At 39.2% G+C, this 24,959-nt stretch overlaps 1 protein-coding gene across 4 annotated transcripts in view; it reads right to left on the bottom strand.

Moving 5' to 3' along the window:
- FMNL2 (formin like 2) overlaps positions 1–24,959 on the bottom strand; it is a 279,240-nt gene that overhangs the window by 89,637 nt on the left and 164,644 nt on the right. For all 4 annotated transcript variants that reach the window (XM_064484782.1, XM_031451403.2, XM_064484783.1 and 1 more), the window contains exons 3-4: positions 8,280–8,360; positions 3,020–3,096 (exon numbers count right to left, since the gene is read on the bottom strand). In XM_064484782.1, coding sequence (XP_064340852.1) covers positions 3,020–3,096; positions 8,280–8,360 — 158 coding nt within the window. The remainder of the gene's footprint in view (positions 1–3,019; positions 3,097–8,279; positions 8,361–24,959) is intronic.

Here is a 24,959-nt window from a genome sequence, read left to right as displayed (position 1 = left end):
TCATGGACTAAAACCCGTCAATCTACTGGGCCCCCAACCATCACCACCACTTGAATCTGATCACCCTGACATCCAAGGCATCCTGACATCTGCCTCCTCGCACTACACAGCCAATGTGTTCTAACAGCGCTTGGCTCCTTTCAAGGCTATTTCAAGTCATTTCAAGGGCGTGGATAAGCCATAATCCAATTTCTCTCTATTATTATAGTTCCTAAGAGTAAGTGAATGAGATTATTTCTAGTCCAATTCTTATTTCAATTTGGCTCAAAAAATTAATTTTCTTTCTTAGATGACTGCTCCATTTATAGTTTTAGGCTGATATCAAAACTCAGAATAGGCCCTTTGCTTGACAAAAGCTGTAGTTTGGAATGTTATCTGAGGAAAGCCCCAGATTTTAACCTTGACATGCAAGCATGTGCCAAAAATAATTTTTTTTCAGGACAAGTAGATTTTAAATGTAATTCTTTTAATTTCTGGGAATCACCAATTCCTAGGTGTCAGGGTCACTTTAGACAGAGAAGGTAACATTCTCTGCATGGATTTCCTTAGGGACACATCACACAATACTGTTGAGTTATTATTTGATACAATATTATTTTCAACAAGAATAACAACAAATAACATCTATCATATGTTGAGTTATTACTTTATATTAAACCCTATATTAGGTCTTTCCTAAGTTATCACATTATTACAACATTCCTATTAAATAGTATTATTCTCATTTTATAGGTGAGAAGGTAACTGGGTCACATGGTAAATAGAGAGGGTTTATGTAACTTATTTAAGTCAAAGAGGGGGGCATGGCAAAAGTATGAGCCATGATCTCTAAGGCAAATGGGCACCCAATTATATTTTTAGTCTGGTACCCCAAAGAGTGCAATAAAAATCTAGAGATCCCCTCTACAGCACCCTGCATTCCCAGAACTCCTCGTTGTAGTAACTGATGATTTTCACACTATTGAGTAACTCTTCAGAGGTTTTCCCCATCAAATATGGTCAAGCCAATTAATTTCCATAAAGAGTCCAGTTCAGGTTTGGGTTTTCAGGACAGGCAAGATAGGTCAAAATCCTGGTGTGTGGTTTCATTCCATATAAGGTTATGCCAATAACTGATGATATCACACAACCAGACAATGCACTTCCTTGAATTTCTCTGCTGCTAAAACCAAAGCTTTCAGAGTGTCTCACGTAGGTAGTAGACAAGGGAACACTGCAGCTGGTGAAGATGAAAGAAATGTAAGACTCTTTCAACATGCTTAGAGTATCCTAAACAACAAACCACACCAATTGCTTGCAGATTTGCACTGGCTTCCACCCAACCAGAGCTCTTCTCTTCATCCAACTTTGTATTGGAAATGATCATCTTGCTTTGGTATTTGATGGTCAATTTCACATTACTTCAGCAATGCTTGAAGAGATGCTTTTTGACAATTTGTAGAGATCTGGGCTGCAGCTCATTTTACCATTTTCATTCAAGAAGAAGTGCCAGCAGTATAGGGTTGAACCTTACCAAATGGAATCTAGTTCCTTATCCACAAACATTGGAAAGCATTTCAATTTCCTAAGCTTCAGATGCCGAACTGTATTAAATCACCACCTCTCTCACCCCCAATAGACAAGCCTCATTGCTTTGATCCCTGAGCCCTGATTATCTTATTTCCTTTCAGGGGAAGAGCTGCCAGATTAGACTACAGAAGTAAAAGAACACAGCATTTTGAACAAATCACCTGGTTCTACAGCTGTAGACTCTGTGAAAGTCACTCACCTTTTCCAGTCCTTAATTCTTTTAATCTATAAAATGAGGGACCAGGTAACTGTTAATTTCTTTGTTACAGTTCACTTTCACGACACTGTGATCCATTCTTCTACAGCCCATTTTCCAGGACAAAGGTGATTATCAACTCTAGGTTAGATCAGTTCATTTTCTGAATACTTCATTTTTGAGGTGACAAACGTGTGAAATTATCCTTAAGGAAGTGAAAATTCTCACCCAAGCTCTGGAACTGCAAATTAACCTTTCATTTCTATGACCTAAAAAAGCTTATTCTGAAAAAAAATAACCACCTAAATGGCTTATACCAAACACAGTCCAAAGTAGAAGTTAACTGTTATTTAGGTAATATATTTATCCTACAGATACTCTATAAAACAAAAAGGTAATATACATGGAAAACTTCATTACGAATACCTGTCACAGAGGAAAATTCTGAGAGATATAAAGTCTATACTCTTTTCCTCGTAAACTTTAAAGAATTAAAATCCAGAGGGGTTAAGTAATTGTCAAATGTTAAACAGGCACTTTAGGAAGAATTGAAGCTATAAAATACCAATATCATTCTGCTTTAGAGATAAACCATCTTACTTGAATGTGCTGTACAATTCTGCCATCTCAGGAGGAAGGGTGTGTGTAATGAACTTGTACTTGCTTGAGGCAAAGCAACCATGCTGTTGCACAAAAACCTCTTAGAAATGCTTAGTGCAGAGATTCCCCACACTTTACCCAGTGTGGATTTATACTTCATGGTCCTGAAATTCTGGCTTGAAGGAAGAAGAGACTCAGAACAAAGTATTTAAGTGCAAGGAGGTGTGTCAAGTGACATCACTCCAGCTTCTGTCCCCTTCTGGCCAGGGAATTAAAAAAATAATGAAGCAGCTTTGACTAACCAGCTTGAAGAACTCCAGTGAAGGCTTCTAGAACTCCCAGGATCTCAGTCTACATTACTTATCGGGGGTTCCTGATTTCCCAGGGAATTACTATGCACACAATACCACTGCATCCAAGCAAAGGATTTTAGAATTGTTATAAGCATCCCAAGTCAAGGACTGTCTGTCCTGCTCTGACTGATTCTTGTACAGTGAGCAATTCGAGAATGAAAACAAAGCTTCCACCCATCTAAACCTCAGTCTCTTAACTTACAATGAACAGAAAGGAAGCTTAATTCTCTGGATATGATTCAGTCACTTTGTAAAGTGTCCAAAAGCCCATAGAGCTAAAATGTGAAATGGGCACACTTACCCAATATGGTTGGTTCTTAAAGAAATTTCCAGTTCTCTTAGCACTTGTGTGGATTCTTGAACACGCCGTCTGAATTTCTATAATTCAAGAACACATATTCTTAAAAACATTTTAGTAACTGCTAGAACTGCAGCTTACTTGTAGTAAGTTTAACAGAATATGAAAGTATCTGCTTCTAAAGTGGGCTTCTCTCACATTTCTTTCTGCAAAGCACACAAGTTTCTCATCATAAAAATCAGCTTATGCAAAAGGACTGGGGGAAATTACTTATTTCACGTACTAAGTGTCCTTAAGTAAGTAGACTGTTTTTCCCTGTCCCATAATACAGCAGTCAACACATCTATGTGTTGGGGCCCCTGAAACTACCCATTTCAATGATTCTCTAGGGCTCACAGGACTCAGCGTGTAGTTATCCTCATGGCGAGGATTTACTACAGCAAAGAGAGACTAGGCACAATTAGCTAAGGGAAAAGGTGCACAAGGTGAAGTCCAGAGGAAACCAGGTACAAGCTTCCAGGAGTCTTTACCCAGAGAAGTCACAAATGACAATACTTGTGAAATGCTGTCTACCAGGGAAGCTCATTAGAGACTTAGTACCTGGGGCTGATCACTTAGCACTCTCTGCCCAGCACATACCCAAAGTGCAGCCTCCCAGAAAGAAAACAGGCATTCAGCATAAACCATGCGGTTGGCATAAACAGGGTGGCGCAGTGGGCCATTATGAACAGGGTATGGTGGGAACCAAGTTCCCAGTTGCAAACCAAAGGCCAACCTTGCAAGTAGGCCTTTTTAAGGTAGCAATCTCCAATTTACTATGTTCATTCTTTTCTGCAGGACCTCACTTGGAAGGTCCCTCCTCTAGACACCTCCTTTTTACTTCTGGAATGTCCTTTCTCATTCCCTTGTCTATCAAAATCCCACCTGTCCTTCCAGAACTCCCTCAGGTCTTCCTTTCTCCAATGAATCCTCCTCTGATAGTCAATGTCCTCACCTCTCTATCCTCTCGACTCCAAATAATCCTCAAGGTATCACTAGGTTGCACTGCACATGAGTTCTCTGGAACATAGTTTCCTATGAGACATTTATTTCCAGTAACTGAAGCCTCAGGCTGGTCTGGAAGAATGTCATTTGGTGTGCAATGCCTTCTAAGAAGAGTTCTTTGCTCTCTGTGCTCCAGACCCAAACCACCTTTAGGTTACAGCGTTTTCAGGAAAAGCCTTTGAGAATTCTGGCCATGACTGCAGTTGAATCAGGATCATCCAACTCCAAGGAAAGGCATCCATGGACAGGAAGGAGAGGGGAAAGCTGGCCAGGAGGAGTCTAAGATGTGGAGAGGGGAGAGCACTGCCCTGCCCCAGGTGGGACCTGCTACCCCAGGGAGGATACCTGCTCATACTGGGTGGCTCCAGTCACCCTCTTCTCCTCTTCTGAAGGCCCTTCATTTCTCCGACAGTTGCTTTGCACTAGGGAAAATAGCCTCAATTTCCCCCTGGAGGTACCCTAAAGACCTTCTCAGGTTTGTAGCATCCAGGATATAGGAAATAAAAGCATCCTTGATGCAACGAGAAAGGGAAAAAAAAAAAGGCACCCCCTCTTTTGTCAAGAAAAGCTTAAGAAACAGCAGAGTCATCTGTAGTTTGGAGGGACTTCCAAGCCCAGGGCTTCCTGAAGAGCTTTCCAGCAATGAAGACCACTGATGAGGTGGGTCTTTGGCCACACAGTTGAGGAAACCATTTCCAGGTATGCTGGCTGCTCCAAAAGGGCCACATCAGAGTCACAAGTCTTGGGCTGTCTGCACATGTGGCCTTTAGAAGATGACTCGGCATTCCTAGCCATGCATTATGCAGAGTCCTGACTCATTCCCTGGAGCTTGTGCTGGTCCCTTAATTCTGCCTTATGCTTCCTTAAGGCAAGGTCCTCCCTCACCTACATCGTGAACCACATGGTACCCAGCATAGCACTGAGGACCTAACAGAGTACAAAAGAGCATCTAATTGGGTGGAGGGTACAGCTCAGTAGTGGTAGAGTGCATGCTTAGCATGCACGAGGTCCTGGGTTCAGTCCCTAGTACCTACTTTAAAAAAATAAAAATTAAAAAAGCTTAGGAAAAAAACAAAACAAAAAAAGAGGATCGGCTGAAGGACTAAGAGATATATCAAAACAAAACAATTTAATCAAAACGCTGAGGTAACAGGGATGACAACAATAGCAGGTAACATTTATTAGGCATTTACTGTGGGAGGCACTACACTTTGGAAACTGCAGGATAACTGAGGTAGAACTAAACTGACTTTGCCCTGAATTCTATTCTCTTGGGGACTGTTCAACTTTCAGCTGGACTCTGAACCACACAGAAGCCTTGGCATCCACTTCCCTCAAACATAAACAGTGAGTGGCGACACTCTGCACATTTTTTTTTTTTTTTTGGCAAAGGGAGGTAATTAAGTTTATTTATTTGTTTATTTAATGGAGTACTGGGGATTGAACCCAGGACCTCGTGCACTGAGCTACTACACCCTCCCCTCACCCCCACCCCAACTTCTACAATGGAACCAGCATGCTCTAAAACACTTCAAAGGGAAATCACATGCCTGTGGGAACCAGCAAAAAAGAGCTGGGCACCACTGATTAGGAGCATCCACCTTTTCCCTGGTCCTTTCTGCAAAAGGCTGGCCCAGGGAGGAGCCCATGGAGACAGCTGAGCCCTGGAGACCTGTCTAATAGGTTTAATTTTATGACTGCAGAGCTCAAAGGGGACCAGACTCCTTCCTTCATGGCCTGTAGCCTTTCTCCAGGTCAGTCATGAGCACTTCCCCACCCCAGGACAGACTGAGAACTGCCTGGTATTAAACAAGGAGGCTGATTTGGAGAGTTCGGGTCACAGAGATATCTAATTTAGGCTCTTCCTTCCCTGCCCTACAGGGTTTCATTTAAAACTACTTGGAAGAAAATCTAAACAGAATATGCTTAAGGATTTTTTTTTTTAAAGAAGACAGCAAATTAAGTATCTTCTATTCAAGGTGAACAAAAGATTAATGAATGAAGTGCCTGAAGACTCCAGATAACATTAAGGGAAGACTGCTCAGCCTAGACTACCTGGCTAATATTGAAAGCTTGATTTGAAATCTCTTTTTCCCCCACCATCATATAGCTGAGACTCATAGTAAATTCATTTTAACTGCTAGCCATGTCTTATTCCAAGCAAAATCTCCTTTTTTTCCAGGCTTTAAACACGACAATTACACCGAGTGGAACCGATCACTTCCTACCGCCAGCTGCCAACAGAACTCTTACTAAAACAGGGGACGATTGATCTGACATCCAGTTTATTTTTTTCTGAGCTGAATGACAGATCTTAAAAGATGAGGCACAAGCCAAACAAGGCCATTCAGGTGAATATACACGGTAAGGGCAGAGATTTCAGAAATGAAGGCAGCCCAGACAGACATCCTTTGTCTTGGGCCTCTTCATAAAGTTATTTGCAAGGAAGTAAAACAGAGGGAGCAGCTGATTTGCTGCTGTTTTTTCATTTTACATTCTTTGCCTTAACCCAGGCATAACTGTTCCAAAGGAGGGCTGGGACCGGGCCAGGAAGAACCCACTGCTTCCCTCCAACCATCTTCCTCCTCAGGGGCTTTGGAGCTGCAATCTACAAAGCACTTGAGAGAAGTTTCCATTTTTAGTTTTCTTTTTAAAGAATCTGACAAATGTTGAGGTAACTGTTGGGAGACAGGCCATACTCTGTGTGAGGGAAGCTCTCAGTCTTGTACACAAACACCGGCTTTTCTGTCCACTCAGCTTGGGGTGAGTGTGCCTATGGCTGGGGTCGGAGCCAGCCAGCCAGAAGGTTTCCAAGTTGGGGGATTTCTGAAAATATTTCTCAAATAGAATCTTGCTGCCCTGTGCGAAGGAACAGCCCAGAAAACCACCTGGGTTTTTCTAGGGGCTTGTATTTTGTGTATACGGGTGCACCTTCCTTTAACTCTCTCCAATCTGATGGAATGGAAGGTTGCTATATCCTTGGGGAAGGGGAGCAGAAAGGAACTAAGAATTAAGCAGCTGTCTCAGGAGGGGGCCTGACAGCAGCTCTTTAAAAAAAGAGAGAGAGACACGTGTGTGATATATTGGTGAGGAGGGGACATACGAGGATCCCTTGACAGGCACATGCTTAGAAGAGGAGGCTATGTCATATTCAAGTCACACATGGCATCTGTGTGACAGCAAAGGTCCACAGCCCATTCACATCATCACTCCTAGATTTTATTTCCACTTGTCTGCATAGTATCCATAGGACACTGGGCCAGGAGCCGTCCAAAAGGAAATAATAGCTGTTCTCCTTCCCTTGATTTCTTTTGGCAGAGGGGAGGGTGGAGTTTACAATGGAAGCAGAAGATGAAAAAAATAAAAGATTAACAACAACAACAAAAAAAGATTAACAAAAATATATAAGAACCAAGAGCCCTGGAAACAGTGGCTAACTAGGAAAAGTGTGCCTTTCTGCTGTCATGAGTCACACACTCAAACAACAGAGGGAATTCAGCTCCAGATATTTTCTCTGCAGCCTTGAAAGCAGGAGCTGTGGAAGGTCAACTGAAAAACAAGTGCTGTCTGGTGCCGAGCCCTTTACCCATCATGAGCAAGGGCAGCTCTGCCCTGAGTCAGCCCAGGACTGATCCAGGCCCGCAGGGCTGTGCCAGGCTGCATGCTTTACCACGAGGCATCAGTTTAGACCAATTGTGTGGCTGCACAAAGCAAGGCTTGTTTGTAAAAGGAGAGAGTCCACTGAGAATGGAATCAGCTCTTCTCTCCTCACCTCCTTGGGGCCAGGGGCACGGCTGGGGCCAAGGAACCCACTAAAAGCATCAACACAGGATGTGAGTGCACAGCTGGGATGACAAAGCCCCAGTGATGTTTTTCAAGGTCTCTGGAAATGCACCAAGACATGAAAGACAAGTATTCCCTTTGCTCGGCATGCTCTTCTCAGGGCCTGAACACCTCCGGCCAGAACTTACTGCCTTGTGTAATAACCATCAGAAGGACATGACTCCCATCTCAGGAAAGTACTTTTAAACACACTCCCAAGCGAGGATGGCTTTTTTCTTTGCCTTCTCGTGCTGTCGGGCTCCAAAGGTTGTTTTCCTGGAGGCTCTGGCAGAGGCTACAATGCAGAGGAAGGAAGGTCTCCCTCCAGTGCAGGAGGATCCTACTCTGCCTTCTCATAAGGAAGCAAAACCACCATGTGGAAACACACACATCTTACCTTCCTGGTTACAGCTGGATCCAGATAGCCTTTGAGCTTTTGAATGTAAGTATGGGGAGGGTTCTTCACCTGGAATCGTTCCTGCAGGAAGCACAAAAGCACAGTAAAAAGCATGAAAGCAATGAAGTATGAAGGCATGACAGTCAGCCACATTCAAACAGATTCATCCCGCTGATCCCAAGCCAAAAACGCATCCATGGTATCCACACTGCGGCCCTTCAAATAGTCATTGGTTTTCAATCTTTATAGTAGGTGTTATTATCCCCTCTTTCCCAGGAGAAGAAACTGAGAAATTCAGCCCTTCCCTAAGATGACACAGCTGATCAGTAGTACAGGTGGATTTGAACCCATGTCTGCCTAACTCTAGAGTCTGACTCGCTTTCTCTGTAAGGCTCTGCAGCAATTTTTCTGGGAATAGTGTTCTGCCCAACATGCACTCAGGGTCCTCTTCTAGCAGGTCTTCAGTCTATACATATTCTTTTGAGAATCTTCAGCGTTGGTAAATCTTTTTCTTCTGAGTATTTTATCTTTGAAAATACCAAAATTCAACTCAAACTAGATAAAACTAACTTGTTTCAAAAGTGAGTAATGGGTCCAATGCTAAGAGACTGCAGTGAGCATGTGTATATTTGTGTGTGGGCACGTGCACGTGTGTGACCATTAGGAGCTCCTAAGGCAGGTCCCCAATCAGAAGACACAAAAATATACTGAAATATCAAAATAAGCATAGTATATTATATATATATAATACATATACTTCTCAAGGTGATATCCAAAGGTAGATCTGGGATGGGACCCTGAGAGTCTGCATTTCTACCAAGTTTCATGCTGATGCTGTGGATGGAGGGTCCACACTTTAAGAAACTCATGCTCACGTGTATCAGGTTTTAGAGACTATAGTAGAATACGCTGTAGGAAGTTGGGTAAAACCCAAAGGCCCACACTATAAAATGGTAAGTACTGTGTTATGTTCATATAATGAGATACAACATTCTGAAGAAAAAGAACAAACTGTACTGCATCGTCCTACATGGATGGATCTTATAAACCTGATGTTGAGACAAAGAAGCATGATTCTTTTTACACAACAGACATAATTAAATATTAATGGTTAGGGACACACACACACACACACACACACGAGGTTGGGGAGAGGTAAGGAATTTGCATAAAAATGATAGTCTGAGGACCAAGGTGGGGGAAGAAAATACAGACTGATCCTGAGAGGCTGGCAACGTTCTACTTCCTGATCCCAGTGATAGTTACTCTGCTGCTGGCATTATCTTACTTATGCTCTTCTTCAGTTTCACAACCTTATCTGTATATACGCTATATTTCACACACAAGGTTTACCTAAATCAGCTCTAAAAGGAAAAAAAAAAAGATGCATCAGGAAGTCAAAACAATTCTTATTAGGTTCCTTTCTACATAGAACTCAAAAGATGTTTTGCTAATAATTCTTTTTAACCTAATCATTGCTTACGCCAAAATAGAATTTTTTAGTATTTCACAACCCTGACAACTGGCCGGCATGTTTAAGCAACTTGTTGATCCCATATAAATTTGTACTTCTTCAACACACGGAACCACAACATTCTTCCTGGTCCTTTCAAGCCTTGCTTGCTTACAGATTTAGAAATGTTACAGATCCTCTTACTATTATCAAAAAGATCATCTTATTGGTGAAAATATATGTCTTATTACTGTTTAATACTACTTTAAAATAGAGGAAAGTGGCCTATAGTGAGACACCTAACAATATCTCCCTTTTATTTAAAAACGATCATGGTAAATTTCATAGTAAACAAACTCTCAACAAAGCTGTTGAAAAAGAGTCAGCTTATTATTCCCAGTAATTCTCCCCAATTTTCTATCCCACAAGCAATTTCTAAGTAACAATTCATGACTATAAGAGATAGTCATGATTATCTCTAGTGCCATGTCTATGTAACAGGTTCCATTTTTTTTTCCTTTAACACTGTCACTTCACTGAGGAATCAGATAGGCTACAACTGCCACAGGGTTTTAGCAACAGCCCAGCTGAGGGCTAAAATAATCACAAAAAGCTCCCCCAAAATGAACTGATAAGCTATCTGGAAACCAGTTATTTCTTCTAACCTTGTGTATGCAACAGCTGATGCCAGAGATATATTAGGATATAAATAAATCAATGGTTTTTAATAATACAAACCCACCACCCAAATTCTTAAAAGTCCCATGACCAGTGATAACTCAAACTGCTCTATTCTACTATAGCAAATACTACCTACCTCTAAATATAAAGTTTCTAGCACATGAAATTCAATGAATTATAACTCTGGCTAATGTAGAATTACTTGGTTGAGGATGAGAAATTTTAAATCTGTAGGCAGCTGTCGAGTGATTTCTACTGTTTATTCTTTTAGAGAATGTCTTCATACCATAAGAGCCATATTTATTCCTTTAAAGTAAGAAAATCTGGCTCAGCAGCACATATAACATACTGATATTTACTCAGTTAATTCATTTTTGACAGTCAATAAATGTAGCTTTCTCTGTTTCTTACTTAAGATTGTGGTCCCCAGTGGGACTTTCTCAAATAGACACATTTGCTGGTCCTGCTGACTTGATCATCTATCCTCATAATTAGTTGCTTGAAATCATGGACAAGGTCTAAATTTAATAAACTCATACTTTTCAAATGTGCTTAGCATGTGCTTTTATGTTTTAGGCACTTTTTTTTCCCACTCATTTGAGAAACTTACTAAACTGATTTCCAAGAAACAGAAAATGAAGAAAACTGATGCTTTAAAACACAATAGGTCTACATCACAGCTACTTCTCAAAGAACTCAGCCTGCCTCCAGGAATTCAAGTGAAACTATAATGGAGGGAAAATACAAAGCCCCAGTTATTTTCCTAAAACTGAAGGTTGTTTGTCTAATCTCAAAAGGAGCTACTGTTTCAGTTATAAATTCAGCACCTGGCTCAACGAGCCTTTTCTGTCTGTCTGTCTGCCTTCAACATGGCCACGTGGACAGTAGAAACATTTGGAGGAATACACTGGAGATTTCAGCACCTTGTCAAAACACATTTATGTTGAAGGACTTTGGATGGATTATTGGCATCATATGTATTAAATTAATATTTTTTTCTTCTAAGTATTAGAATTTTAGATTTTGCACTGAAACCCAAAATTGCCTTGACTGGCAGTTTTCCATCATCCTCACTAACAGAACTGTTTCACATCCTACAAGCTATTTTCAGTAACTAGTTACCTGCTTGTTCAACATCACTGATATGTAACAATGGGTCTGGGGGCGGTTAATTATTCTCCATAAATATTCAAAGAACAGAGCCTAAAGCCATTTCTTAACATCCAGGACACTATGCCAACAAACTGCATCAAAAGTTTGGGAGGTGGATATAGCTCAGTGGTAGAGTGCATGCTTAGCACACACAAGGCCTTGAGTTCAATTCCCTAGTACCTTCATGAAAGAAGGAAAGAAAGAAAGAAAGAAAGGAAGGAAGAAAGAAAGGAAGGAAGGAAGGAAGGAAGGAAGGAAGGAAGGAAGGAAGGAAGGAAGAAAAAAAATACTTAAGCTTAAAAAAAAAGTACTATGGGAGGAAAGAGAGGGGAAAATAAACCTTAGAATCTTCATTAAGCTTCTATGTCATTTGCAAATATTTTACTTTAATAAATTAGAGTGTTATAAATTCAATTTTCTGGTAATAACCAGAAATTTTCTTCTCACTGCTAAAAGTAACTTCATTTATACAAGCCCAGGAGCATAATTACCCTTTCATCTGGGGTTGTAATTCTTGTTTCTCAAAGATAATTAACTTATCTCGTCATAACACTTAACAATTTACCATACTCTTTAGACCTCTTAACTTACTCAAGCCTCCCTATCTGCCAAGAGGATATTCAATCCATTTTATAGATAAGGAAACTGAGGCTCAGAGATGAAGGGACTTGCCTTAATCACACACACCAAATCAAAGATGCAAACTCTTTGACACTTGTTCTTTTCACTACGCTGTACTAAGTGTGCTCATCTTGCTTTTGATAGTTTAAGTTTTTAAAAGACAAGAAACATATTCTACTTTTCTTTGAGTCCCAGTATATAAAATACTTGGCACACAGTCCTTAATAATGTTCAAAGAATTAAATTTCTCTTAAATGTCATACAAAAGTCACATCTTTTATAAATTACAGGTGAGTGTTTAAAGCTTAAAAGTACACAAAGAGATTGTAATCACCCTGCACAGGACAGACACCCTGTGGGTTCCATGCCAGATATCTCAGCCAAACTCACATCACAGCTAAAGGACATCTGCTGATAAGCTTGTATCCTCTCATGGCTCTGAAACTGCCTAGTGCCTTCCACAATTATACATTTCTCATTAACTCAGTCCACTAAAGCTTACATTAGCCTCCCCTCTCCCCACCAGCCACCAGGAAGGTGTTACTCTGCCTACACACAGGCCAGCCCTGCAGATAAGGAAAAACCAAAGCACTGACTGGATTCCACTCAATGACCAAGATTCAAGTCTACTGCAACCCAAACTAGAAAACCAGGCCAATCTCAAAGGAGCTAAATGGAGGGGCTGTGACAGAGATGCGCCAGGTTCCTTGGGTAAGTCAGAGAAGAAAACATAATCAGCTGTGCTACAACACGGCCTTCTCTACTAGACACAGGCGGGCAGCCTTGGGTTCTTCCGAAACAGCTGAACTATTTCTCTGGGGCCTCCCTCCATGCCCCCTTTCCCCACCTAAATCTAATAAAGTTTGTGACTGAAAGCCTTTCTGCACAAAGGTTTGGAATTGGACATTCCACTCATCTAGCAAAACATTTCTGATCCTTTGCATCCTCTCTATCCAAGTGTATAATTACACAAGAAATGACTTAATTGAGGTTAATTTGGCATTGGCTGGACTTACAACAAGAATGTTATACGCATTTCCACTCCATAAATTCTATTTGGATAAGCAACCCCAAAATCAAAAAGAATGTCATTCAAGTTTATCTTATACCTTAATATTCTGAAGTTTAAGGAGAGAAATTATACTGAGTCTTTGGGAAATGAATGGCTGGAGGGGGACACATGTAGTGTTGAGTTTCTCTCCCTGTTTGGGATAGTCACAAGATCACTGGTTCTATTTCAGCAGTGGATTAAGCAGAGATATATAAACTACTTAAACACCCTTAGGGATGAATTAGACATTGCCATCATTATGCCATTACTAATGTTTCATTATTCTGTTCCTGTAATAAATTCAGATAGTGAAAATCCAAAGGGCTTTGTTTTTGTGCACATAAGCGCATTAGCTCACTACCTTTGAAGGATTTTTCTTCCTAGAAGCTGAAAGTAGTTGGCCTTCCTGTCCCAAGGCTGAGTAAGCGAACTGTAGTCTCTAAATGAGCTATAATTACAACTAGCATCATTGCCATCACTGAGTACTAATTCGCAGGACTTATCTTGGTGCTAAATGTTCTTCAGAGCTACGTTGACAGAAATAACCTATGTCCTTCAAAGGTTTACCCTCTAAAACAGGTAATGCAGACATGAGTAGATGAGAGGAAAAGACAAAAATAAGAGATTGCATTAATATTGCATATAGACATAAATGATTTACACAGAATAAGACACCAAAAACTAGCACAAGTGCTGGAGAAAAGGGGGCTCACAAGACCAGAATCCAGGTTCCTAAGCAGGAGGGACTGAGGTAAGCTATAACATCTCAGCCCTCCCAGGGGTAACAATTTATACAAATAGGAAAAAAATTTACACAAAGAGACAGAGATTTCCTAAGGAATGGCGAGTACCAAAGTCCCAGAGGGAATGCATATTCATGTTTCCCAAAAAAGAGAAAAACCAATTCCGAAACTTCAGAAAGGCTGCCAGACAACTATCCCACCAACAGAAACTATGTGTATGAAAGAAGAGGACCACTGAGAGAAAATGAGGGGGAAAAAATTAAGACTCTACCTACTTACAACAATAGATGGCCAAGAAATCGCATTCAGACAGGATTCTAATTTGGGATTCCAATTTTGTCTAACAACTACCAGAGGCAGCTAAGGCCAGCTGTGCCACCATTTAGAAGGATCCCTGTGGTTATTATTGGATGAAAACATTTTGCAAGACAAGTCCCTGCCTCTGAACATCTTAAATTTTGCTATCACATTTAGCTCTCCTGTTTCCAGGCACTAACGTGAAAAATACCAAAGCGGGGAAAAAAAGCAGACTTTATTTTTGGTGATCATTTCATCCTTTCATTCATCAAGAACACATTATGCAACACAGCGTGTAAAAAAGCACACAACGAAACAAATTCAGTTCCAAAGCGTTAAATCTCATCTCTGAGCTACAACAGACATTTCTGTAATACAAAGTAGAATATGATAAGAGCCATATGTGATCCTCTGGAAGTTCAAAGAAAGGTAAGGCTCTTTCCAACCGAGACGATCAAAGGAACTTCCTTGAAGAAAGTGGCTTTTGAATTGCCTTTTGAAGGACAGGCAGCACATAGATATCCTGGGACAGTGTGAGAGGCAGGAGACAGAGGGGTTCTCCAGATGGGGGAACATGGGAACAAAGGCAGAGAAGCACATGTGCTTGCAACTTCAAGGGGTTTAGCCGGGTTCCAGGAACACAGTTTATGAAAGGCAGTGGCACAAAGAATCTAAACGGTGAGTTGGAAAGGACAATGGCAGGTGTCAAATACTAGGCTAATGCGTATAGAACAGACAACAGGGAGTCAATAAGGAGTTTTGAATAGGTAGAACATACAGTTAATACCATATAACTCCCCTTTCTCCATTCCCAACTTGAAAAGTTGGCCATTTCTGCACTAGACCAGACGAAAAATCTACATGTCAGATTCATTCCACAGCCACAGTTTCTTGGAGAGCTGTGAAGCATTCTTCAGCTCTGAATATGAAATCATTTTCCTAGTCTGAGAGGAGAGGACAACTTTCCAAGTGTTCCATTACAGCTCTCAGACTGGAAATAACTTTTGATGAGACTTTTCCAAATGATTTCCTTTATTTAGACTAGTGAAAGCCTCTTCTAGTTCACCAGGTCTTTCCTAATCAAAACATCCTATAATTCATTCTCTCATACGTAATATTAATTGGGCTTCTTTAATCCTACTAGTAGTTTATCATTTTCTCCAATTTAAAGTATTTTAATTGAATCTGTTGAGTTTGTAAGGAAGGAGGCCATACTAATAAAGTTTATCTTAGACGTTATCCTAAGCAAAGACTGAACCACAGCCATTGCGTGCCACGTAGCAACATTCAGTAAGTACTAAGGTCATTGTTATTGTTACTGAAGATGTAAGAACTGGCAGAGTGATGGAAGGTCAGATATATACTGGAAAACCTTTAAGAGAATCTTTAAATCCTTTGCTCTGTCCCTTCAAGAGCCATAGCTTTCCTTTCTCTTAAACTGGCGTTTCTTAAAATACATACTACCTAAGACCTGCATCTAAAGAGATTGAGGATGTTTGTTATATTGCAAAAATTCTCTGATCCAATCACAAGTACTCAGGAATCTGCATTTTCTTAAATTCCCCAAGTAGGTCTTCAGTCACTAAAGCTTATTCATCATTGCTTTAGATTATACTTCCTACTTTGGATACCTCGATCTCTCTCTTTATTCAATCCACAAAGAGAAGATGCATATCCTTGGTAATCAAAGACTTAGGAATATTTTTAATTAGGTTTAAAGACACAGACTTACATTATAAACTATAGTTACAGTCTATGCTTTCATGAAAATTTTGCAAGATCCCTGGGGAGTACTCTTCCTATAAGAATGCAAGAAGTATAAAAATGACTCATTGTTTCTTCATCTGAAAAATGGGAGTATGAAACCCTTTCTCCCCCATTACCACATATCTCAAAAAACCCTTGTTAATGATGCCTTCCAAATAAGAACAACATACTGAAGATCTCATACAAATAAAACAGAGGGAAAAAAGAAATAGCAGTTCTGAGCTTGATCAGGGCAGGATAAAAAAGAAGAAAGAATAAGCCTTAGATTTTTCATAAAAGCAATTATATATTTCAAGACTTAGATAACAGCACTAATATTTTTCAATCACTCAAGAATTTGAAAGGATGGCAAGCTCTTACTTTAAGGGTTGCTTTCTTGACTGCAGTTACATCAACTGGATTCCCTGAGACTTCATTTGCCCTAATTCAAACAGGGCAAATACATGGGTAAAATTCACAGAATTTCAATAGGTGCTTCCTGAACTTAAAGAAATGTGGTATTTATGAAGGGCATAGTTTATGTAAGTGAACCTTCAAAACAGAAAGCATGAAAAGAGAGAAGGAAGCTGCCTAAAGTCAACAAGTGTCTGACACAGCAAAGAAAGCATCCTTATAAATTTGTAGATACTGACAGGCATATGTAGAATAGATAAACAAGATTATACTGTATAGCAGGGAAATATATACAAGGTTTTGTGGTAGCTCACAGTGAAAAAAATGTGACAATGAATATATGTATGTTCATGTATAACTGAAAAATTGTGCTCTACACTGGAATTTGACACAACATTGTAAAATGACTATAACTTAATAAAAATGTTTAAAAAAAAAAAGCATCCTTATGAACATAACACAAGGAGTGAAATAAGTGAAAAGCTATCAGATCTTAATCATTCCCTTACTACTTCCTTTTGTTTACTTTACGCAAACACTTAAACATAAACACCAACCTCAAAATTCTAAACATCAACATTTTTCCATTGCTGTTGTTTACAATACAGAAACCATTAAGATACTGTTCAACTGTAGACCTTGATTTTGATTAAATGCATCATATAGATAGTACAAACCACCTTCTCCATCCTAGGGGATCAAGGAAGTGGTGGGAGGCTGTTCAAAGACAGTATTTCTCTGAAAACTATAAGAAACTTTTATTTTTAAAATGTTATCATGTAACACTAAAAATCATGAAATACTTAGGGATAAATTTAACAAAATATTTGCAAGACCTGTACACTAGAAACTTCAAAACATTCCTGCAAGACACTAAAGACCTAAATAAACAGAGATGTCACATTCACAGATCAGAAGACTTAAGGTATCAGTTCTCCTGAAATTGATCTACAGAGTCGAAGCAACCTCCATCAAAAGCCTTTAGGCTTTTCCCTAGAAACTGACAAGCTGATTCTAAAATTTATATAAAACTGCAAAAAAATTAAAATAGCCAAAATAATTTTACAAAAGAACAAATTTGGAGAATTCACACTACTCGATTTCAAGACAGTAATCAAAAGAGTGTTGTAGGGATAAAAGGACAGAAATATAGATCAAGAGAGCAAAATACAGAGTACAAAAATAGGCCCACACATGTATGGCAAATTGGTCTGTCAAAGATACCAAGGGAGCTCATAAAAAAAAAGGAACAGTCTATTCAACAAATGGCTGAAACAGTTGAATATACATATGGGAAGAAAAACAGTGAATCTCCAGCCTTACCTCACCCACGTACAAAAATTAACTCAAAACAGATCACAGGCTAAATGTAAAAACAAAACACATAAAATTCTAGAAGAAAACATAGGAGATAATCTTTGTGACTTAAATTGTGCAGATTTCTTAGGCCACAGAAATTCACGAACCACTTATAAAATAAAAGAAACTGAATTCTATCAGAAAAGCATTTGTTCTCTGAAAGACACTGTTATGAATATGAAAAGGCAAGACACCAATTAGAAGAAAATATTTGCAAAATCTAGTCTGATAGACTTGTATCCAGAATACCTTTTTAAAAAACTTCTATAGTTCAATAAGACAAACCACCCAATTTTTAAAAATAGGCAGAAGATCTGAACAGATCCTTCACTGAAGAAGATACCCAAATAGCAAACAAGCACATAAAAAGATGCTCAACACCATAAGAGATGCAAATTAAAACCACAGTAAGATACAACTCCATGTCCACAAAAATGGCTAGCATTAAAGAGACAGACAATACTCAAGGGTTGGTAAGGATTTGGAACAACCGGGATTCTATGACATTGCCGAATGGGAATGCAAAGTGGTCCAGTAACTGGTGAATTCATCGTATGTAAAGTATACCTCAGTAAAGATGATTAAAAAACAGTATCTCAAAGTAATTTCTTTAGTAATTTTACTTATTTAGTTTGTTACTGAGCACAGTTATTTTAAAAGCTTTTCTTGATAATTCATTGGTTTCATTTGTTATAATTAAAAAGAAATCCACAAGCCAAATAGTCAACTTTGTCAATTAATACTTTTGCAAAGAAATAAAGCACTCCAAGGGGGCCCAATAAACCACTTAGTTTCAGTTTCCCAAGCATTTACATCATAAGTCACTTGTAACTCTATTTAAAGACCTTAAAATCTGGGAATTGTATCCATTTTTCATCAAGGTCTAAATGTACCTCCATACCTCAAATTATTACTGCAGCTTCACTGTCATGAGATATGCTTAACCACTATCTTCGTCCAATCTACCCTACCTCCCCTGACTCAACACACATCTTCATTTCCCAGATACTCACCTTCTAAAACATAAGCACAAAAACAGTGTGTGCTAACAACCTGAAAACCTAAATCTTAAATCCACGTTCTTATCGGATCTTTTTATGGTTTCTCCTTAGATCTTCCATAATTTCAAATTTAACATAATAAACATACACACATACTCCCTCCTTTCTAATCAGTGTCTCTTTCATCTTCTGATCACAAGATTAAGATAGTTTCAAGATGCGATCCACATGGTCAAAGCGAGTTACTCAATCAGGCTCTCAGACAATGCCCGACAAGGATGGGCTGAGAAGGGAGGTGGAGGAAGCTCCTTTGAAACTGGTTGTTGCTGAGGACATGTGCTAGCTGTGACAGAGATATACACACACAACGCCCCATCAACTATGCCTGCACATTTTATAGGATTTTACACGGACTTAGAACATTGTATCTGACAACACAAGCACAGGTCAACAGCTGAGTGGTTGTGTCAACATTCTTATGAAGAGGTAACAAACATCTGCATATAATGTTATTTCTAGTACCTGAAGATGCTGCAAGCCATGATGGTCTTGTGCACAGCTAGTACCACTAGGTGGACACAGTCTCTGCCCCTACATGCTGCTGTCCCATTTCTTACAAATCCTAACCATATTTCTAATTTACTTTCCTTCTGTCCCCTCCACCCCCAATAGCTACAGTCTAACTAAAAATCAAAACCAATTCCTATTTCTGCTATTTCAGTGAAATCATCAAAACACTATTTTGCTACTACAGCAGGGATAAAGACAACAGACACCTTGCTTTCCTCAATGACTTCAGAAGATAACTTCTTAAAACATATTACTTGAAAGTTCATCAAGATCTCCAGGGAATGCTACAGATAAGTAGGAGAGAATATGGGGGCTGAAAGCAACTCAATCTTTCCAGAATTTACATTTAAGACGATGTCTTACTCTTCCTTCAGTCTCTTCTTTTGAAAGATTCAGCACTACATTTTCTAAAGCACGATGGTCACAGCATCCAGCACATGACTCTTCCCAGTGTGTCCTCAATAAATTATTTAATTAACAAATGGATTGATGAAAAGAGCCACAATCACATAGTGATCGGGGTCATTCACTAGTGATTTTTTTTCAAAAAATGTTTCCAAACCATTATGGCATTTTTCAGAATATAAAAATTTTCAGAATTTTTTAGTATCAACTCAACCACTTGCTGGATAATTTCCAGAAAGCATTTGACTTTTCTTTTTCATGCAAGTTAAACAAAAACAGCCTTCCACAGCAAAGATCATGAGTTAAATATCTAAGTGTTAAAACAATGCAGTGTTTGTATTAGTTGAAATTCTTGGCTAACACACCTTAATAAATCACTTAAATTATTTTCTAACAGACAGTGTCAAAGGTCAACCTCAGTCTAGCCCATATGCATTAAATTGGCTATATGATTCTTCATTTCTTGTAACAGCATTCCCAAGTTTACAAGAGATGCTCATAGAATAAAGGTTCTTTCAAACAACATACCCGAGCTATCCAAGCCAGCTCGGGCAATTAGTTCTTTTAAGGGGGTTGGGGATATACAATTGTATTTGTATTACCAGGCAGGAAGGCAGGCAACATGACATTCATTTTGGCAAAAGATAACCTAAACTCTTCAAATCATGCTGAACCCCAAGCTTCTTGCTCTGGTTGTTGATGTCAAATAGTACTTCTAGACAGCATTCGCATCAAGCCGCCAAAAAGGACTTGTTGAAAAAGGAATCATTCCCCTCACCCCTTTAGCTAGCCTTCTCCCCGTTTTTTGCCCCCCTCTCAATCCCTGTGGGAGAGGCCAGCATCTTTTCTCCTCACTGTAAGAAATGGATGACAAAGGGAACCTCTGGAAGAGGAAAGATGTTAACTCACTTTTGGATTCAGACTCAACCCTCCACAACTCCAGAGATACTTAACTCTAGAAAGCTCAACATACACAGAGTTGGCATCTGCTCCTCTAACTGCTTCTCTAGTGTTTTAGAATCAAGAAATCAGAGACCTGGAGTCGGTCTTAATGGAAGAGAAATTGCTTTCAGGAGGAAAACTGAAAGAAACTTGTCTTCTTTTTAACAACTAACCTTAATACCCTTCCTCACGTTTGGAGACTAAGAAAAGGAAGACAGTCCCTTTAAAATCTCAAGCAGAAGATAACCCAGAGACAGTTTTGTTGTTATTGTTGTTTTTCAATTTGGCAAAAATTTATGCCCCAAAGCCAATTCATGCCGGGCCTGGTCCACTGCCGTAACTCAGAAAAAACTGGTACTATCAACCACCTAAAAGAGTCTTTTCCCAACTCCAAGTATCACACAAGCTGTCTGTTTAGGGAAAACTCAGACCCAGACCCTCTCACTTTACTCCTTGCTTTCCCTCACCTATACAACTAAGTGCTTATTCAGTGAATAAACTAATGAATATACGAACAAAAGCAAGTTTTAATACTGAATACAACCTAAAACGAAACTATCAGACTATCAAAATTGGCAATTGTAGCAGAGAGTAGCTGTTTACTAAACTCTTTCTTCTTTTTCCTGGGTCTTCAGGTAGCCTGCATTTCTCATCCTCCTTGGCAGGTCTAGCCAAAGGAGTAAGACTGCAAGTAATACGTGCCACTCTCAAGCCTGGCCCAAAAAACCCTCCTGGTGCGCACCCACATATTCTTTCTTCCCTGCGGCAAAGTTGAAGCTTTATGTTAAAAACAACCTCAACTGGGTCCTTGATTAATTCTGTAGAATTTAACCCCCAATTATCAACACCACCAACTTGGACTGTTATGTGAATGACAAGCTTGTTATGTAAATCACTAAGCATCTTGGCATCTGTAGAGGGTTAAATGGTGTCCCCTACCCCCAAAAGATATGTCCTCATCCTAACCCCCGAACCAGGGAATGTGACCTTCTTCCTTTTAGAAAAAGAGTCTTTGTGGATATGATGAAGTGAAGGATCTTCAGATGAGATCATCCTGGACTATCCAGGTAGGCTCAAATCCAGTAATAAGTTTTCTGGAAAGAGAAAGAAGAGAAGAAACAGATACAAGAAGGGTTTGGAAAGGCCATGTGAAGACGGAGGCAGAGACTGGAGTCATGTAGCCACAGCCAAGGAATGCCTAGAGCCACCAGAAGCTGGAGAAGACAGGAAGGATTCTCCCCTAGAGCCTTTGCAGGGAACACAGCCCAGCAGACAGCTTGGTCTCAGACTTCTGACTCCAGAACTGTGACAAAATACTTTGTTGTTTTAAGCCACCAAGTTTGCTGTAATTTGTTATGGTCACCCTAGAAATCTAATACAGCATCTGGTATCTAACATTACTCTAACTGATCCTAGAAGTTCCTAACAGATAATGTATCTACACCAAGTGACTTTAAATCACAGTACTTTGCACATCTTTAATAGGAGGCATTCTGAAGACACAAAAGCACAAAAAGATTTATCCTTCATCCAGTAATTTAAGTCAGTAATATTTTAGTTAGTAATGATGCTGGTAATTGTTATTTTGAAACTTGTAATATTATAGGAAAAGACAAATAATTTATGTTACGAATCAAATATTTCAATGAAAAAAGCAGTCACTACAAAATAAAAAATAAGTAAATTAATATTAAAAATTGATTTGGAAATATCAATATGAACCATAATTTTTTGGACATACATTTTCAAGGTCTAGACACTTAAACTGAGAAGCAAATTCATCCAGCAGCTGTAACAACCTAATAATATGACAATCTCCAATACCATCCCCCACTAAAAGGAATAGGGCTCCTTGGAGAAATATAATATTCTAGGTCAGGGGCAAGGAGAGTACAAGCTAAGCCAAAACAAAAACCCAAACTATTTTGCACCATAAAACAAGCTTGTAAAGATTAATAGGGTCATCTCAAAAACACAGAGGAGCCAGCACAAAAGAGTTCCCAAGTGTCAAAGTGCTGATAATGTGAGCCTCAAAAACAAACAAACAAACAAACAAAAAACCTATTCATTGAAACACATTGACTCTGAAAACCCATGGATTCTAAATGATATTTACAAAAGGAAGTCAAAGAAAACTCATTTGCCACCTTTTGAGCTATTTGTGAAGCTAAACCATTTCTTTGAAAAATGACAACTGAGGGAAAGAATTACAAGAATAAATATATTCCAGGGTAAACCAATACCAGGTAAAAGCTCTATTGGCTGGCTTAATGTTGAAGGGAAATAAAATTATAAAATCTTTTCTTTTTCCCTACAACTCCTAATGAAACTGATTCAGCAAAAAACTACCGATTGGTTTTAAAACTCACTAGGTACAAGGCTGATAGGTAATTAGATGTATATATGATGCCAAAGTAACACTCCACAGATTCCATTCTGCATAAAGGAAAAACATTATACAACAGAGGAATTAGGTTGTCATCTGATCCTTTGATCTATATTATCTTATGGCGAGACATCAGATATTATTTGTCTCTTATGATATTCCAAAGATGTTCACCATCAATCTATCATGTCTTGACACCTAACTTCTGGTTAACGGAAATTCAGGAGCTCAGACTCATCTAGGAAACTATCAGGTAAATGCAGGAAATAAAACCTTCTATAAAATGGCTTGCTTGGTCTCATGAACACCATGAACAAAAGCCTGTTCTAGGTTAAAAGAAAATTAAAGAACATAATAGCCAGATCCAATATGTGACTAATTCTGGGCTAGATTATCATTTGAACAACATTAGGTGGGAAGAACGTGAAGGAAATTGTGAAATGTGAACTGGGCAATGGATGATATTAAGAAATAACTCGCTTTAATTGTGATGACTTCATCTGGATACAAAAGAAAATTGTCATTTTTGGAAGATGCATAGTGAATTTTTTAAATGATAAACTAGAAAACAAAATGTCAAACAAAAAATCCAACTAATACATAGTCAAAAGGAGGATTACACAGAATAGAAAGACCAAATAGCAAAATGATTTTTAAAAAACTAGGGGTTTGAAAGACAGACTTTAAAAGGAATTCAAAAGATCCCCAAACCTAGTAATGATTTAAAAATAAATACCAATTCAACATATCACAGAGTTATGGAAAGAGAGTAAAAATTCAAACAATTTAACATCAAACAGTATTAAATATAGTAATAACGTCAGCTAGCCAGAGGACTGAGTAAGGGGGAAGGGGAGATAGGCTGTCTGCTGACCCAACAGCTGGAAAAGCCCCAATGAAGTGAGTGTGGCTAAATGTAGAATCAAAGCCTGGAACTTGGGCATAGAGGCTGAACGCAGATTAAGTCTGGAGTCTGGGAGCAAGAGGAGTCAGGGTAGAGTAAGGGGAAGGCTACTGTTGCATCACTGCCTTTTCCTTCAGCTTCTTCCCCATATGTTGCCCATGTGCTCACTCCAGTGACTAACATGGCAGCCATCACTCAAGCAGGCTACAGCCAACACTCAGGTAGGGTACAGCCCACCCTCCCCACCATTTATTTCCCCTGGGGCTCCAAGGACAAGCCCTCCCTCACTACCTGGAATCTGAAAGTCTACAGGAAATAATTTATCAGTATCCAATAATACTTGCTTACCTGGCAGACAAGAACTCTAACTGGGTCACAAAAACATAAACAGTTTTAAAAAGAGAGAGAGAGAGAGATGTGTGCTCTTCAATATTTTAGGAAATTTGATTCCAGTGGCAAATTGGCTTAATAATATGTTACCCAATAAGGAACTTCCTTGTCTTTTAAAAGAAATAGTATTAGAAAATAAGTAAAGGGTTTAAAACTAATTATATTAATGATTAAATACATTCAAATGATATGGGGCAGTTGAGTCGAAAAAGATGAGAGGGCAAGTCTCACTTTAATAGAGTAATGGAGTATCTTAGGGGAGTGGAGTATTTTAGTGCCACTGGCCTGACCCAGCACTGGCTGAGTTGGCAGCAAGGGCCTTTCCCAACCAGGACACGTGCCAAGCCTTGAGGGCTGCAATCTGATCTCCCTGAAGTGCTTAACACAGGAAGCTGAGTCTAAGTGGGTATGATCCTGCCACCTCTTCACTCTCCCCTTCTTTGTTTTTATTGTTTTTAATCTCCTTCTCCCATTTCTTTCCATACAAGTGAAGGAGGGGAAGACCCCCATCTCTCACTAGGGTACCATACAAAGCAACAGCCAGCCACTAGAAAGCAAGGTCAAG

The sequence above is a fragment of the Camelus dromedarius genome, chromosome 4, assembly GCF_036321535.1.
Source record: "Camelus dromedarius isolate mCamDro1 chromosome 4, mCamDro1.pat, whole genome shotgun sequence".
Taxonomy (NCBI): domain Eukaryota; kingdom Metazoa; phylum Chordata; class Mammalia; order Artiodactyla; family Camelidae; genus Camelus; species Camelus dromedarius.
The sequence above is the reverse complement of the archived record's forward strand: the minus strand, read 5'-3'. Positions and strand labels throughout refer to the sequence as shown.